The sequence below is a fragment of the Struthio camelus genome, chromosome 21, assembly GCF_040807025.1.
Source record: "Struthio camelus isolate bStrCam1 chromosome 21, bStrCam1.hap1, whole genome shotgun sequence".
NCBI lineage: Eukaryota > Metazoa > Chordata > Aves > Struthioniformes > Struthionidae > Struthio > Struthio camelus.
In genome coordinates, this window is record NC_090962.1 from 951,855 (window position 1) to 964,803 (window position 12,949).

Consider the following 12,949-nt stretch of genomic DNA (forward strand, 5'->3'; position numbering starts at 1 on the left):
ATTCTGCACCTAAATGTCAGAATGCCCTATAGAAAGAAATTTCTGAAAAGCCCTAGCCTCTGGACTTTCAGATTGATAATATTTTGTCGTTATCTAAACAGCGTGGCTATAAACGCATGCTGTAGCATTGAAGAATTATTTTAGTATAACATGCAAGTCAAAACAAAGTAAATTACGGGAAATGCTCGTTTTGTGGGACACTTTCTGTTGATAGTAGTATGTTCCTTGAAATATCTCAAGGAACAGGGAAAAACTAAATATTTTTTTTCTTGATAAAATGTGGAAGAGTATTCTGTCTGAAGTTTTCAAACAGCTTCAATGTCCATGCAATGTAATCACTTCAGACTAAAGGAGGAAGGGGAGATCAATCCAGACATGTAAGTTGTTATTCCCAGAACAGTGTTTTGCCTGTTAAGCTTTCTTCACAGTCTTATTCTATTCTGCAGATGAGGCCAGTCAAGAAAAAGAGAAGCCTTTGGAAAAGTCAGAGCTGAGCAGCAGTCCAGGTAAAGGAGAGGACAAAGAAGTCAAACCAGGTAAGGTGCAAGGAGACCTGCTTAGAGAAGGGTGTGAAGTGCTCTGATGGGCACTGGGCAGGCTGCCTCTAAAGGAAGGCAGGTACGTGATGGTGGGGGGAGGAGAGGAAATATGTGCCTGCAGGGCTGTGGTGAGGACACCTGTCAGCACTTGTAGTATTTAATGGTGATGTTTAGAAGCCATGAGCAGGAAAAAGAACTCCGTTACAGTGGGCAGTGCCCATACTTGTGACGAAAACAATAGGACCTGCTGGCAGGAGCAGATGGTCAGCTCCTGGTAAACACGAAGTGGGCTGGTGGCTTTTTGAGGTGACTTTAGCGGGGAGTTCCTCCTGTAGTTAACAGGGCAATGATGACACCGTTCAGTCTTTTTGGCAAAGTAAGATTAGACCGGCATAATTTCTTATGTTTGCCAAGCAGAGGATGCCAAGGTGGAAGAGAAGGAGCACAATGAGACTCAACAAAATGGTGAAAAAGAGGAAGAGGAGGAAGGAAAGAAGGATGAGAGGAATGCAAGCTTTAGATTCATGTTCAACATTGCTGATGGTGGCTTTACAGGTAACAGGAAGACAAAATGCTTTGGTTACTCCTGCAGAGCTTATGCATGAAAACTGAACTTTTGCAAGAATCAGCACAATCATTTAAAGAGGTTGCAAACCTGATAGTACTTTAGCTTGATCCCTCTGCAGCCTCGCAGCAAAATGTCTCGTTTTCGCACTGTGCCAATGGCTGCCTGGGAAATCTCATGGCTAATCCTGCCCGATGTGCTCCTATGATGTCCCCAACAGCTCTGCTGGCTGACCAGGCTGTCTCTGTTCTGCTTCTGCAGAGCTGCACACGCTGTGGCAGAACGAGGAAAGAGCGGCCATCTCCTCTGGCAAGATCTATGATATCTGGCACCGGAGACATGACTACTGGCTGCTAGCAGGAATTGTCACGTATCGTTTAAGTTTGTGGGAGATTCCCTCCAAGCATCGGGTTGCGGGGAGGCTGCCTGGCGAGGGAGGCCTCCGTGGAGCAGTGAGAAAGCTGTGAGGCTGTGCCGCAAGGCAGAAGCGTAGCAGCCGGTGCGATGGGTAAGGTGACAGTGCTATAGCAGGAAAGGGGGGCTGGAGATGCCGTGTCACTGAAAGATGACAGAAATGCTGTTAGCTGGCCAGTTCTTCCCTTAACGCTCTGCTCCCAGTCACGGCTATGCCCGCTGGCAGGACATCCAGAATGACCCGCGCTATGTGATTCTGAATGAGCCGTTCAAGTCAGAGATACACAAGGGGAACTACCTTGAGATGAAGAACAAGTTCCTTGCCCGGCGGTTCAAGGTGAGTTGCAGGTCCCGGACTGGTGAATCTGTAGTGGTGGTGGAGACTAGAGCAGTGCCCCGAGGCGAGGATAGAGTCCGCTGTTGCCTCCTGGTACAAGAGGAGGAAGGAGCTGTATCGTTTCCGTGGTCGCTGGAGGAGAGTAGGCTCCTACGCCTGTACCCATAGCACTAGGCGCTTGGCCCTGCCTGAGGGGAGCACAGCTGGAGGAGAGGAAGAGCTCGCAGGCTCTGCAGTGAGGTGCACAGGGCCAGGCCGGTTATCAGGGCTTATCGGAGTAGGTAGCTCTGGGCTGGTGTCTAGGAGTGAGCTAGGCTGTGAATGCTGTTCCCCCTCCTGACACTTACAGAGCGTGGAAGTGCTGCCAGAATGAACTGCTGCAGCCTTGCAGGTAGAAGGTCCCTTGCTAGGATGCTCAGCATTGGAATGGGCTTGCCTTTGGCATGAGAAAACGGTCTGTTCCCCCAGGAGCTGCTGAGGGTCAGGCAGGCAGGACAGGGCAGCAGGGGCAGTCAGAGCCTTCAGAGCAGTACTGGTTTACGCTGGTGCAGGGGCTGGTCCTGAATCCTTGTTCTCTCAGTTGCTGGAGCAGGCCCTGGTGATAGAGGAGCAGCTGCGAAGGGCTGCCTACCTCAACATGACTCAAGACCCCAGTCACCCGGCCATGGCATTGAACGCCCGTCTGGCTGAAGTGGAGTGCCTTGCCGAAAGCCACCAGCATCTCTCCAAAGAATCCCTTGCTGGGAACAAGCCTGCGAACGCTGTCTTGCACAAAGGTGTGTCCCGCAGAAGGGTCTGCTGCAAAGCTCTTAGCAGAAAGCCATAAGAGGTCTGAGCTTTCTGAGGGGATGTAAGATGAGCGCAGAGAGACCTAGTTAGTGCCATTTCATTCGTTTGGCGTATATCCTAGAATGGATTTTACTGAGGAGATTGTGACATGTTATAAGGTGCCACAGGAGGTAGGAAATCGCTTTACCTCTCCTTTCTCCTACTGAGCTTGCCGACAAACGCACGCACAAAAGACGAAATGGCATAACCTGGCGTTTGGGACTGAGGCCCGGAGTTAACGGCACTGCACAGCTCCGGGCTAGCCTCAGTGTGTGTTTTGGGCCAGTGAGCAACAGGACCGTGCAGGTGGAACTGCTTGAGAATAACAAAATGTTTCAGTGACTCTCCTTTTGGCCGAAAGCGTGAGTTACGCAGGTGTTGGTTTCTGTGGGGAGATGCGCTGCTTGCCCGGGCTGTGCAGGTGGGCTCAGGAGGATGCCCTGCCCCAGGTAGATCCTGGGGAGCCTGGGAGGAAGGAAGCACTGGAGATGTGATGAGGAGGGGATTTATGAGGCACAGCCCTGGTGGGAACCCCGTCCTTCAGCTAGCCAGTGCCCAGTGGTGGAGTTGCAAGCATCTGTGCCAGCAGCAGCTCCCAGCCAGCCTGCCCCGGAGCCACCGGCTACGCAGCTCTCTTTGCAAACACAGTTTGTGGTTGCTGGAGTGTTCTGCTGCCTGCTCCCTGAGATTCACGTCCTCCCCGGGGCTGCAGGTGCTTCCACCTCTGCCTGTGGCAGGTGAGCTCAGCTCACTCCTGCCACGGGAGGTTTCTCTGCCACCTGCCCGTGGGCTCGGTGCGTCCCTGCCAGCTCAGCGTGGCTCCGTGTGCGTTGCAGTGCTGAACCAGCTAGAGGAGCTGCTGAGTGACATGAAGGCTGACGTGACGCGCCTGCCATCCATGCTGTCCAGGATACCGCCTGTGGCTGCCCGGCTGCAGATGTCTGAGCGGAGCATTCTCAGCCGCCTCACCACCCGCGGGGGCGACCCTGCCGTCCAGCAGGTCAGAGGGGCCGGGAGCGCCACGGCCCGCACAGCACGCACCGCTGGCGGCAGCTTACACGTTGCGCAGGTGGTGGCTGGCTCTTGCTAGCAGAGCCCGTCTGCCGGGAGCACCTCTTGCAAGGGTCTTGCAGTAGGGTAGCAGAAGATGGTGCTGGGGAGCAATGGGTGAGGGGTGCAGAGGCTGGCCTTTCCCAGCTCTGACTTGTGCATGCATTGTCCCAAATTCTCCAGCTGTTCCTAACGCCCTTTGAGCGCATCCAGTCCTGCAGCCAGTGAACAGATATGGTGGGAATTTGGCCTGGTGAAGGAGGGGAGAGGAGGCAGGAAGCTTGGGGTTTGGCCAGCACGCGGGCAGAATTGGGCTGCCGTCTGCGCTCCAGGACAGCAGCTTTTCTCTCATTTCTTCAGGGCTCCTTTGGTTCCTCCCAGATCTACAACAACAACTTTGGGCCGAATTTCCGAGGTCCTGGACCAGGTGGGATTGTCAACTATAGTCAGATGCCTCTGGGACCATATGTGACTGGTAGGTTGAGATTTCTAGCAGATAACTCTCTGGCAGAGAAATTCAAGTGGCAAATTTCAGTGGGCCACAAGCAAAGCCAAAAGACAATGGGCAAGCAAGATGTTTTCTCTCTTATCAATAGATATTTAGCCGTTTCCAAGATTTTCTTCTGCAGTTCTCATTTCCACCTGAGGTAAGGCTATGCTTATTACTCTTTGCCAACATTGCATTGTTTCATTTGTCAGGGGACTTGTAGCAACGTGATTACAGTTCAGCCAAGTGACAAGATGGAATGAATAAATACATTCATCATGCCCAAAGTGTCATTTTTGTTACCTCCTTGAACGGTGGTGGTAGTTTGCTGCATCTCAAGGACCATAAAATGGCCCTCCTAGCCACATGTCTGCAGCAGCAGGTTTGAAGTGTCGTGCCCTGGCAGCAAGGCATGGGGCAGTCAGCTCTTGGGGTGTGTTGTCTGTTTTGGCCCTTTGTAGGGTCCTGAGCACTTGTCTCACTGCATTGTGTGGCAGTGTCCAATGCCCTTGTGCCAGGGTTTCAGTGGAGTTCTTGGAGCTAGCAGTGCAAGAGCAGGGCAGCCTTCCCACATGCATCATTTACAAAGCGAAGCGCAGAGCATCTCCGAGCCCCTGTGGGCATGGAGCCTTGTGAGTGTGCTTGCTGTTGCTAGAGGCGTCTTGATGCGCCCGTCTTTAGCACTCTAATATTAAATTCCGCATGCCTAGAGGCGAGATAGAGGGTGCAGACAGAGGCTGGATGGGCATGGATGTCATTGTCAGGTGTCATTTTAGTGGAGTTACTTGCCTCATACCCACCCATCGAGGGGTTTCTGTCTTCTGTGTCCTGTCCTTCGCATGTGGGTTGTTCTGTTAATGTGCATGACGTTAAGTGCAGTTAGCAGTTAGCTCCCAAGTGTACCAGATTCGTTTGTGTTTGTTTTTGCAGTTTTCATATCTTATTTTCTATGCCTAGAATAATTTCCATGCCACATCCTCTAAGTAAGCCTCTGATTCCTCCCTGAGGAAAGGAAGTGCCAGGACTGGTGTGTCATATTGCTTTGAAAACTTGCTTGTGTGGAAATAGTTGATATCTGCCTCTATGTAATTTGCTCTGGATCATCCTCATCAAATTCTAGAAAAACCCAAAAAGAGGCGGAGTTTATGCCGAGCCTAGTGTATGGTCAGACTTGGAGAGGTCGATCACTTCTGGGATGCCCTCGCCTGCATTTCCAGGGCTTGAATAGAGCACATACGCTTGATGTGACTTCCAAATGCAAACAACGTGTTATGGGGAGAAGGCCTAGCCAAAGTTTTCTCCTTTTCCTCCTATTTGTTCCTCCTTTTAGCTTCTTGTGCATCCAGGAATACACTAGTCACTAAAGAACTTTCCTCCTTGCTCTTACTTTGGCGGTGCTCCTAGAAGACACCTTGGATCCCGGTCCTCAGCACAGTTGGCTCTTTGCACATGGTGCCAACTGGTGCTGCCTGAGACGGGCCTCTGTTCTGGCCCAGTGTCACCATTTATATTCTTAAATAACCAGGATATGGAAAAGGCTCTTAAGGGCCAGACGGGGAAGTGGTGCTGTCCTGTTAAGTAGCTGTAGGAACCCGCAGGTCATAGCAGAGGATAACTCCCAGTTTTTTAAGTGTTCATCAAACACGATTGTCTGGCTCAAGAAGCAACCACAGCAGTTACGGACAGCTCAGAAGGGACCAGAGGAAGGAAGAGGATCCTGTTTCTCCTCATCTTTCTCTAAGCATCGGCTGCTTGCCCCTGCTGGGCTAGGTGCGGGGCTGGCTGGAGCCAGACGGGGCAGTACAGGAGCTGTGATGCGCTCTGATCTCTAGAGCAGCCGCCCAGCTCCTCCTGGCCCTCGGGCTCTCTCTAAAGCTGTTCTGCCGCTCTGGAAGCCTGTAGCGGTCCGAGGAGCAAGTGCTCGACTCCTGGGCGCTCTTCAGAGAGGAGCAGGGCTCTCGTTTCCCGTGCTGCCTTTCGGCCTCCCTGGACACAGCCCACGTTTCGTGTGACCGTTCCAGAGCCTGCCCGCGCCAGTCTGTCTCAACCCTGTTTGCTTTCCAGCTGGTGCAAACGGCCTCGTTTCTCTGACTGCCCCTTTCCCTCCATGGGGCCCTGTTCCCGTCTGCAGTGGTTCAGCCCCCGTTGCTGCTGAGGCCAGGAATCCATGGCCCCAAGCAGCCGGGCTTCTCCGGGCGTCCTAGCCACGAAAGCCCCGGGGCCTGAAGCATCTGCCTGCGTAGCTGGGGCACTGATCTTGCGGTGGAGGGGAAGGGAGGCACCTCTCTGCAGACTGAAGTGAGTCGCGCACGCATGTAGTCATCGGGTAAGGGGAGGAGAGTGGGAATGGCCTCTTTGCTTTGAGGAGTGTTGACTTTAGGTTGGACAGCTGACCCAGCTTTCTGTGCCTCACTGAGGTCAGTGCTTTCACCTCATACGTTGTTTCATGGTAGCAAATGAGATGGGGAGGGGAACGTAGCCTGGCTGACTCTAACGCTTCCATTTCTGTCCTTGCAGCAGCCTCCAGCGGGCCTCTCTCCCGCCCTCCGGATCAGAAAGTAGCAGAGTCGCTGAAAGACGGCGCTGCCGTGGAACGGAAGGGGAGGCACGGCGACGTTATCTGCATCGAAGACTAGCTCCCGCTGCTGGCGTGCCGGCGCTCCCGGGCCGTCCTGCTCGTGTTTAAAGTGTGCTTCAAACAAAACGACCCCTAACCATCGCAAGAACTACTTTGAAGGGGATTTCATTTCCTTGTACATTTTTTGCACTTTCTTATTGAAGACTTGAAGAGTTTGTCTGGAAAACGTGGGATGGATTAAGAAGGGATATAGAGTATCAGTATTTATGTCTGTTTTTATTGACCTGTGTCAGATTTAAAGGGAGACCTGTTGAGAGCTCTGTTTCTAGTCCAGTTACTTGCAGGTGACCGTTAGGAGCCAAGCTTAATTCTGTTCTGTGTAAGTTCTATTTTTATGTATATTTTGTGTTCGAGCAAATGCATGCACGCTGTCAGCCCCGCTGGCAGCGCGTGGCTGCCCAGTGTCCCCAGTGAACGCAGAGAGGCGGTAGCTGCGCTGCCAGCCCTCCCTGTGCAGTGGCGAGGAGCACGGCTGCCGCGTCGTCCCATTCCCCCGCCCCCAGGGCTGAGCAGCTCACGAGGAGCTGGTGGGCAGGCAAGGAGCGGATTCAAGCAGTGTTTTCCCTGCACGTCCTGGCCTTCGCTCAGCTTTGGCTCGCTGAGAGGATCTGAGGACACGCGTGGTACCCGGCTCTGGCAGAGCAGGGGAGTAGCTCTTCTGCCCCAGTTCTTGCCGAGTGCTGGAAGCCGTGGGCACTCACAGTGTTGCTCGCTGCGGTGCAGTCTCATTTGCCGCTCTGGTCTCTGGCCAAACGCCCACCAGGAGAGCTGCTAAGCCCTAGCTTTGCCCTGGATTTCCCTGCTGCTTCCAGCCTGCCGTCAGTGTGCTCCAGGGCCGGGAGCCCTGCGTGGGGAGCGCCTGGGCGATGCTGTGGCCGCGCGGCATCGGGCTGGGCTCCCTGGCCTCTCTGAGACCCCTCAGTGCTGGAAGGGGAGTGGATGGGCACAACAGGGCGAGAAGCTCCCGCACCCTGGCTCTGGCTCAGCAGTCAAGCAGGGACTCCTGGGCCATGTTTCAGTTGCCAATGAGAGGGATGAGACACAGGAGGAAAAGTGAAAACTAGAGCTAGGAAGGGGCGTAACAGAAGCCCCTGCAACCTCTGCTGAGGGCCGGGCTGGTTGTGGCAGCGTGCTAGGTGCTGCGGTGCTTCCTGGCTGCGTTTTGCCTTTGGTCTCAGCCTGGGGTGCTGATGCGGAGATGCGTCTAGGTTACCCGAGCATATGATGAACTGGGCTGGCTTTGCCCGAGATGCCTGCGACTCATTTTCCTGCATCCCTGCGGGGATGAGGGTGCGAACAGCAGGATAGCACAGGAGATCAGAGTGCTGTTTGATTTGAGTTGTACGGACCGTGTGCTCGGTGGTGGTACTTTACCCCTTCTGGGAAAGAGGTGCAGTTTTTCTTCTGGGTGCAGAACTGACCACTTCCCCAAAAGCTCAAGTCCTGGCAACATTTCTGGTCTTGTGGTTTGTCTCTCTCACACCAGTGCTGGGGGAAAAGTTGGTGTAAAACGAGGTGAGCTGGAGGAGCAGGGTCACACGTGGAGCATCGTCACTTCTTTGCCCGAATGTGGGCACAAGCCCAGCCCTGTAAGGACCAGTTAAAGCATGCCGCAGCAAGGCGGAGAGGCCAGGGACGGGCTCTTGCCAGCATTGGGAGAGCACCAGCGGGCTCGCTGCCCGCAGCCCCCACCCTGCCCCTTCCCAGGCAGCGGGATTTCCTCCAGCAGCTTGCTCCGTTTCTGGTGAGAGGACGACGGGTTGTGTCCGATGCCTCTTGTCCCCTTGCCCTCAAGTGCCAGTCTTTTCCCCTAAACTCTTGTGATCGCTGCTGGTCTCTGTGTCATCGAAAATGCCTGTGTGAGATGAAGAGCTTTCTGGCTGCCTGCCCTGAAAGTTTCCGGGGCAGTCTGGGCCCCGAACCGCGATGGGCTGTGCCGGGCTCTGGTCGGGCAAGAGGCACCAGGGTGCTGCTCTGGTCTCTTCGCGGCCAGCTGGGCTTTCCTCTGCAGAAAAAAGTGAGCCAAACGGTCCAGAAAGGTTTTAAGCTTGGGCAGGAGATGGACGAGGGCAGGAGACGCTCCGGGGCCAGAGTGGGGGAAACGGCAGCGACTTTGCCTTCGTGTTGCCGAGGTTATTTTGTGATGCTGCACTGCGATGACTTTTTGAAGGAAGGCTTATGGCACCTGTAACCAACACAATCACGTTTACTTTGTACTCTGTGTGTTTTGGTTTATGTTTTCTGTGTTTTAATAAATCCTTTAAAAAGGATTCAACGACAGTGCTGTTATTTTTCTTGTGACTGCGACGCTATCTTCCCCAGAGAGGAACGTGGTAGGCAAGGGCAGGACTTCATCCCTTCCTTCCCTTTACATTGGGGAAAAGCTTTCCGAGTTACCTTACTGCTTTTTTCAAACACCTCCCCAAAGTCCTCTTTGCCGTGGGGGCTGCTGTCCTTTGACTATCATTTACTCAGCACTCCTGCTGTTCCTTTGCTCTGGTTCAGCATCTTTGGCTCTTTTTTAAAATATCTGAGGGTACAGTTATGCTTTCTGCATTGACTTAGGCACTCGGTTTTCAGCTTGCTGTGAATTTAGTGGGCTGTTCCACCCAGTGGCTTATACTAAGCAAGGTATAATGTGAAGTCTTGCACCAAGCTGGAAGTCCTGATACAAAACATAGGCCAGAGATGCTGAACTGCGAGCTAAGCCAGCTCCCCTTAGCTTTGGCATGCTAAAATATGCCAGTCGCAACTGTTTCCAGAGCGAAAAACGAGACTAGTCACCCACCCTCCTATTTCCTCCTGGCTTGTCTCAGTCTAGGTTTAAACCCTCTGACAACTATTTTGTCCCTGTTTTCATTAAAAAAAAGGGATAGTGAAAACTGTCCCATGCCAGCTGAGGCCGAGGGATTGCTGCAGGTCGCAGAAGAAGCTTGGCCCGCCAGCAGCCACCAACCTCCGGGAAAAGCCCTACGAAGAGCTGTGTGCAAGGGGGGGGGGGGGGTGGAAGTGCTGCTGTACCCCGTTATTGTACCTTTAAAATAAGGCCGTGGTGCTGCTCGGTGCTGGGGCAGCGGTGCGGTACCGCAGGCAGGGCTGGTGCCTGGCTGCTGTTGGGCCGCGCTGGCCGGCCTGGGCCCTTTGCCTTGGTCAGGCTGCTGGCCAAGGAAGAGGGTGCAGGATGCCGTGGTTTTCCTGCTTTAGCCATGCACCCCCCCCCCCCCCCAAGTCTCAAGTTTCACCAGCTTACAGAAGCTCCTGCCCCCTCCCCCCGATCTGTGGCGTAATAAAGAAAATGTTGTCCTGACGGGAAAAAAATAATTTCCCAACACAATTGCTTTTATCACTGTTTATTAGTATTAATCTGCCTTTTTAGTGGAAGATTCATACTAGATATGTTTCTGTTAACCTTAAGCACTGGACTAATTCTGCACCCTGGATCACACGGTAGACTACAGAGAAGAGACTTTTTGCTGCTCCTAGGGGATACTTGCTTTTCATCTAGGATGCAGAGTTACGAGAAGACGCTAACTTACTGCAATAACCATACACGTATTTATTTTTTGTGCATAATGGAACATAAATCCCTGCAGCTGTTACCGCTCAGACCCCACGCCATACAGTACTCATCTGCTGTCCACAAGCACCCGAGGAGCTCGCTCTGGTGCTGCCACCGCTGCAATGCCGCCCTCCCTGCGGCACAACGTGGAGCTGTAACAGCGGGAGCAGCACGCAGGACATCGGGACAGAGGTGCGTCAGCGGTCGGCCAGCAGTACGCTGGGCTGAGCCAGCGGGCACAGAAAGGTGTAACAGCGAGGCTAATGCCTGCAGGATTCACCTTCTTTTTTGGGACGGACACAGTTTTGAACGGGAATGGGGCACCTAACAGTCTAGCGACACGCTTGCCCTGTGCTGGGACGGAGGAGCACCAGCTCTGCTCCCCCGGCTGCTTCCTCCAGGGCTGTCGGCAGCAGCCAACACGCCCGGGGTGCTGGAAATAGGTGCAAGTGCTTCTGCACGATCCCACAATAGCTTCTGTTTGCAAAGGCAAATGTTCCCTGCAGCAGGCCCCGGGGCCGAGCAGGCCCGTGCGCAGCAGTTACAGACGCAGCAGTGCCGCCCTGACCCCGCCAACCCCGGGGGCTGGTGGTGTCAGTGGCCAGGCCTTCACTCAGCTGGGAGTCAGATTAATTGCTCATTACTGTCTCTTGTGTGCAGCTGGTAACGATGTGCAACGCTTGTCCTCTGAACGCACGTAAACACATGCCCCTGCCCTGCTTCCTTGTCGCAGCGGCCGGCCAGGGCTTGCTCACGACACGTCCTGCAGCCCGGGGGCTCAGGAAACGAAGCAGCTAACATTAAAGCCCAACATCTCTTGGACCCAGGTTTTGGAAAAGATCTTTTTGTGTCTTAGAGCAACCAATCTATTGAAAGTTTCTAATTAGAACCTAAAATTACTGTACTGCAAAGTAACGAATGCTGCAAGGTATCTGTGTTAAAGCACCACGTTTCTCTAGGGCTTTGTGCTCTGGCGGCGTCCTGCACCCGTTCCCCGACACGGCTCGCAAGCGAGTGGCGTGTGGGCTGCCCAGGGTGCAGGGCTGAGGGGGCCCGCTGGGGCCCCGGACCCGTGTCCAGCTGCCCGGGAGGACAAGAACGTCGCTGAACGTCACGCAAAGGAAACCGCGTCCCGACACAGCGTGCGCCACAGCAGCGCTGGGGGCTCAGGAGGTGCCGCACAAGGGGCCGTGAACTCCTACAGCTTTCAAGGGCTTGGCTGATTTGCTCTGAACGCATCCCAAAATAAAATCTTCTCATTCAGCCCTATAAACAAGGAAATGACAGAACAGCAGCAGTTGGGAGATGCATGCAATAGTCCGAAACAGCTGTTTCTAACATGCCTAGATGGTTCTCACAGACAGAGTCCTCCAAGCTCACATTAGCCCGCTGACTGGAAAGCCGGCCTCTTTAACGGACACTATCATCCTTCCAGTTAAATGCTTCACATGCCAGAGCTGAATATTCAAGCAAACTGTACATGAGCCTGAATTAATGGAAAACAGTGATGTCCTGTGTGTTTGTGAAAAAAGGTAGTTTCTTCTTTTAAAAAGGAAGCTCAGAGGCTAAACAGCTAGGGTGAAATTGCTTTCGCACTCTTCCCAACCAGTGACTTTTCTTGCATTCAAAAAAAATGTTACATAATAAGCATATGTTGTCTTGCAGCAACATTTTAAACAATTTCTCTATAACATCTTGACATGTTGTGTTCTTGATGCAAACCACACTCTCCACTTTGCTTCAACAAAGCTTAAGCAAGCGAACAGGAGACTAGGACTTGACAGTGAGTCCAGGCGGACGGTATGCACAATTAGGATCTGTAGTCCTTCTTGCTGTACGGTTTATTGCCCAAGATACTATCGATTTCATGGATAATGGAAGATGACAGCTTTGGAAGAACCTGTATGTAACCAAAGAAACACGAATCAGATTTAGGGTAATGCTACTCTTTCTGCAGCTAACCATAAGGCTCCAAACGGGAGGAATACCTCATTTCTGGGGATTTACCTTCCCTCACTGGGTCCCTTACAGTAAATAAAGCACAAATGAACTCACAACAGGATTTTCATAACTGCTTCAGTCAACAAACAGGCTGTGGTTTTGGGGGCTTCGTTTTCAGCACCTAAAGGGGATGGTCTTTGACTCTCAGCTTTTCATGAGGCAAAAACCTGGAAGTCCTCTTTCGAGCCACGGCTTGTCACTGCCTCTTCCTACATGGCGCGCCGGAGCACCAGGGCAGCAGCGAGATGCGTTGGTGCGTGCGGACCCCCGGAGCACCCTCGAGCCCCTCGTGCAGCAGAGGGCGGCACGGGCAGAGCGAGCAGCTCCGCGTGGCCGGGGGAGCCTGCGGGGGTTTGCCGCAGGGCAGCGTGCTGGCACTGACCTGTATTGCTCCGATATTCTCCATGAGCTGGTCCGCGTTGGAAGCACCGAGCAGCACGGAGCTGACGCCTTCGTTCCTCAGACACCAGGCTGGGGCGGCAGAAAGGGAGGGCGAGCTGAGCGCCGGCTCGGCCCCGGGGGTACCCGCGC

General features: G+C 53.5%; 2 protein-coding genes across 24 annotated transcripts in view; one reads left to right on the forward strand and one right to left on the reverse strand.

Moving 5' to 3' along the window:
* Positions 1-9,128, forward strand: part of CHD5 (chromodomain helicase DNA binding protein 5) — a 48,225-nt gene extending 39,097 nt beyond the window's left edge. For 10 of the 16 annotated variants that reach the window (XM_068915666.1, XM_068915671.1, XM_068915670.1 and 7 more), the window contains 8 exons: positions 447-536; positions 954-1,094; positions 1,366-1,474; positions 1,723-1,855; positions 2,436-2,631; positions 3,520-3,683; positions 4,094-4,208; positions 6,738-9,128. In XM_068915666.1, coding sequence (XP_068771767.1) covers positions 447-536; positions 954-1,094; positions 1,366-1,474; positions 1,723-1,855; positions 2,436-2,631; positions 3,520-3,683; positions 4,094-4,208; positions 6,738-6,856 — 1,067 coding nt within the window. In that variant the 3' untranslated portion in view covers positions 6,857-9,128. Of the gene's footprint in view, positions 1-446; positions 537-953; positions 1,095-1,365; positions 1,475-1,722; positions 1,856-2,435; positions 2,632-3,519; positions 3,684-4,093; positions 4,209-4,329; positions 4,381-6,284; positions 6,519-6,737 lie in introns of all 16 variants that reach the window. The other 6 variants (XM_068915667.1, XM_068915677.1, XR_011135710.1 and 3 more) reach the window with 5 other exon arrangements.
* A 1,064-nt stretch (positions 9,129-10,192) lies between these two features.
* The window catches only part of LOC104142013 (voltage-gated potassium channel subunit beta-2), a 48,376-nt gene continuing 45,619 nt past the window's right edge, over positions 10,193-12,949 (reverse strand). For all 8 annotated transcript variants that reach the window (XM_068916285.1, XM_068916290.1, XM_068916287.1 and 5 more), the window contains 2 exons: positions 12,801-12,889; positions 10,193-12,317 (listed from right to left, as the gene is read on the reverse strand). In XM_068916285.1, coding sequence (XP_068772386.1) covers positions 12,228-12,317; positions 12,801-12,889 — 179 coding nt within the window. In that variant the 3' untranslated portion in view covers positions 10,193-12,227. The remainder of the gene's footprint in view (positions 12,318-12,800; positions 12,890-12,949) is intronic.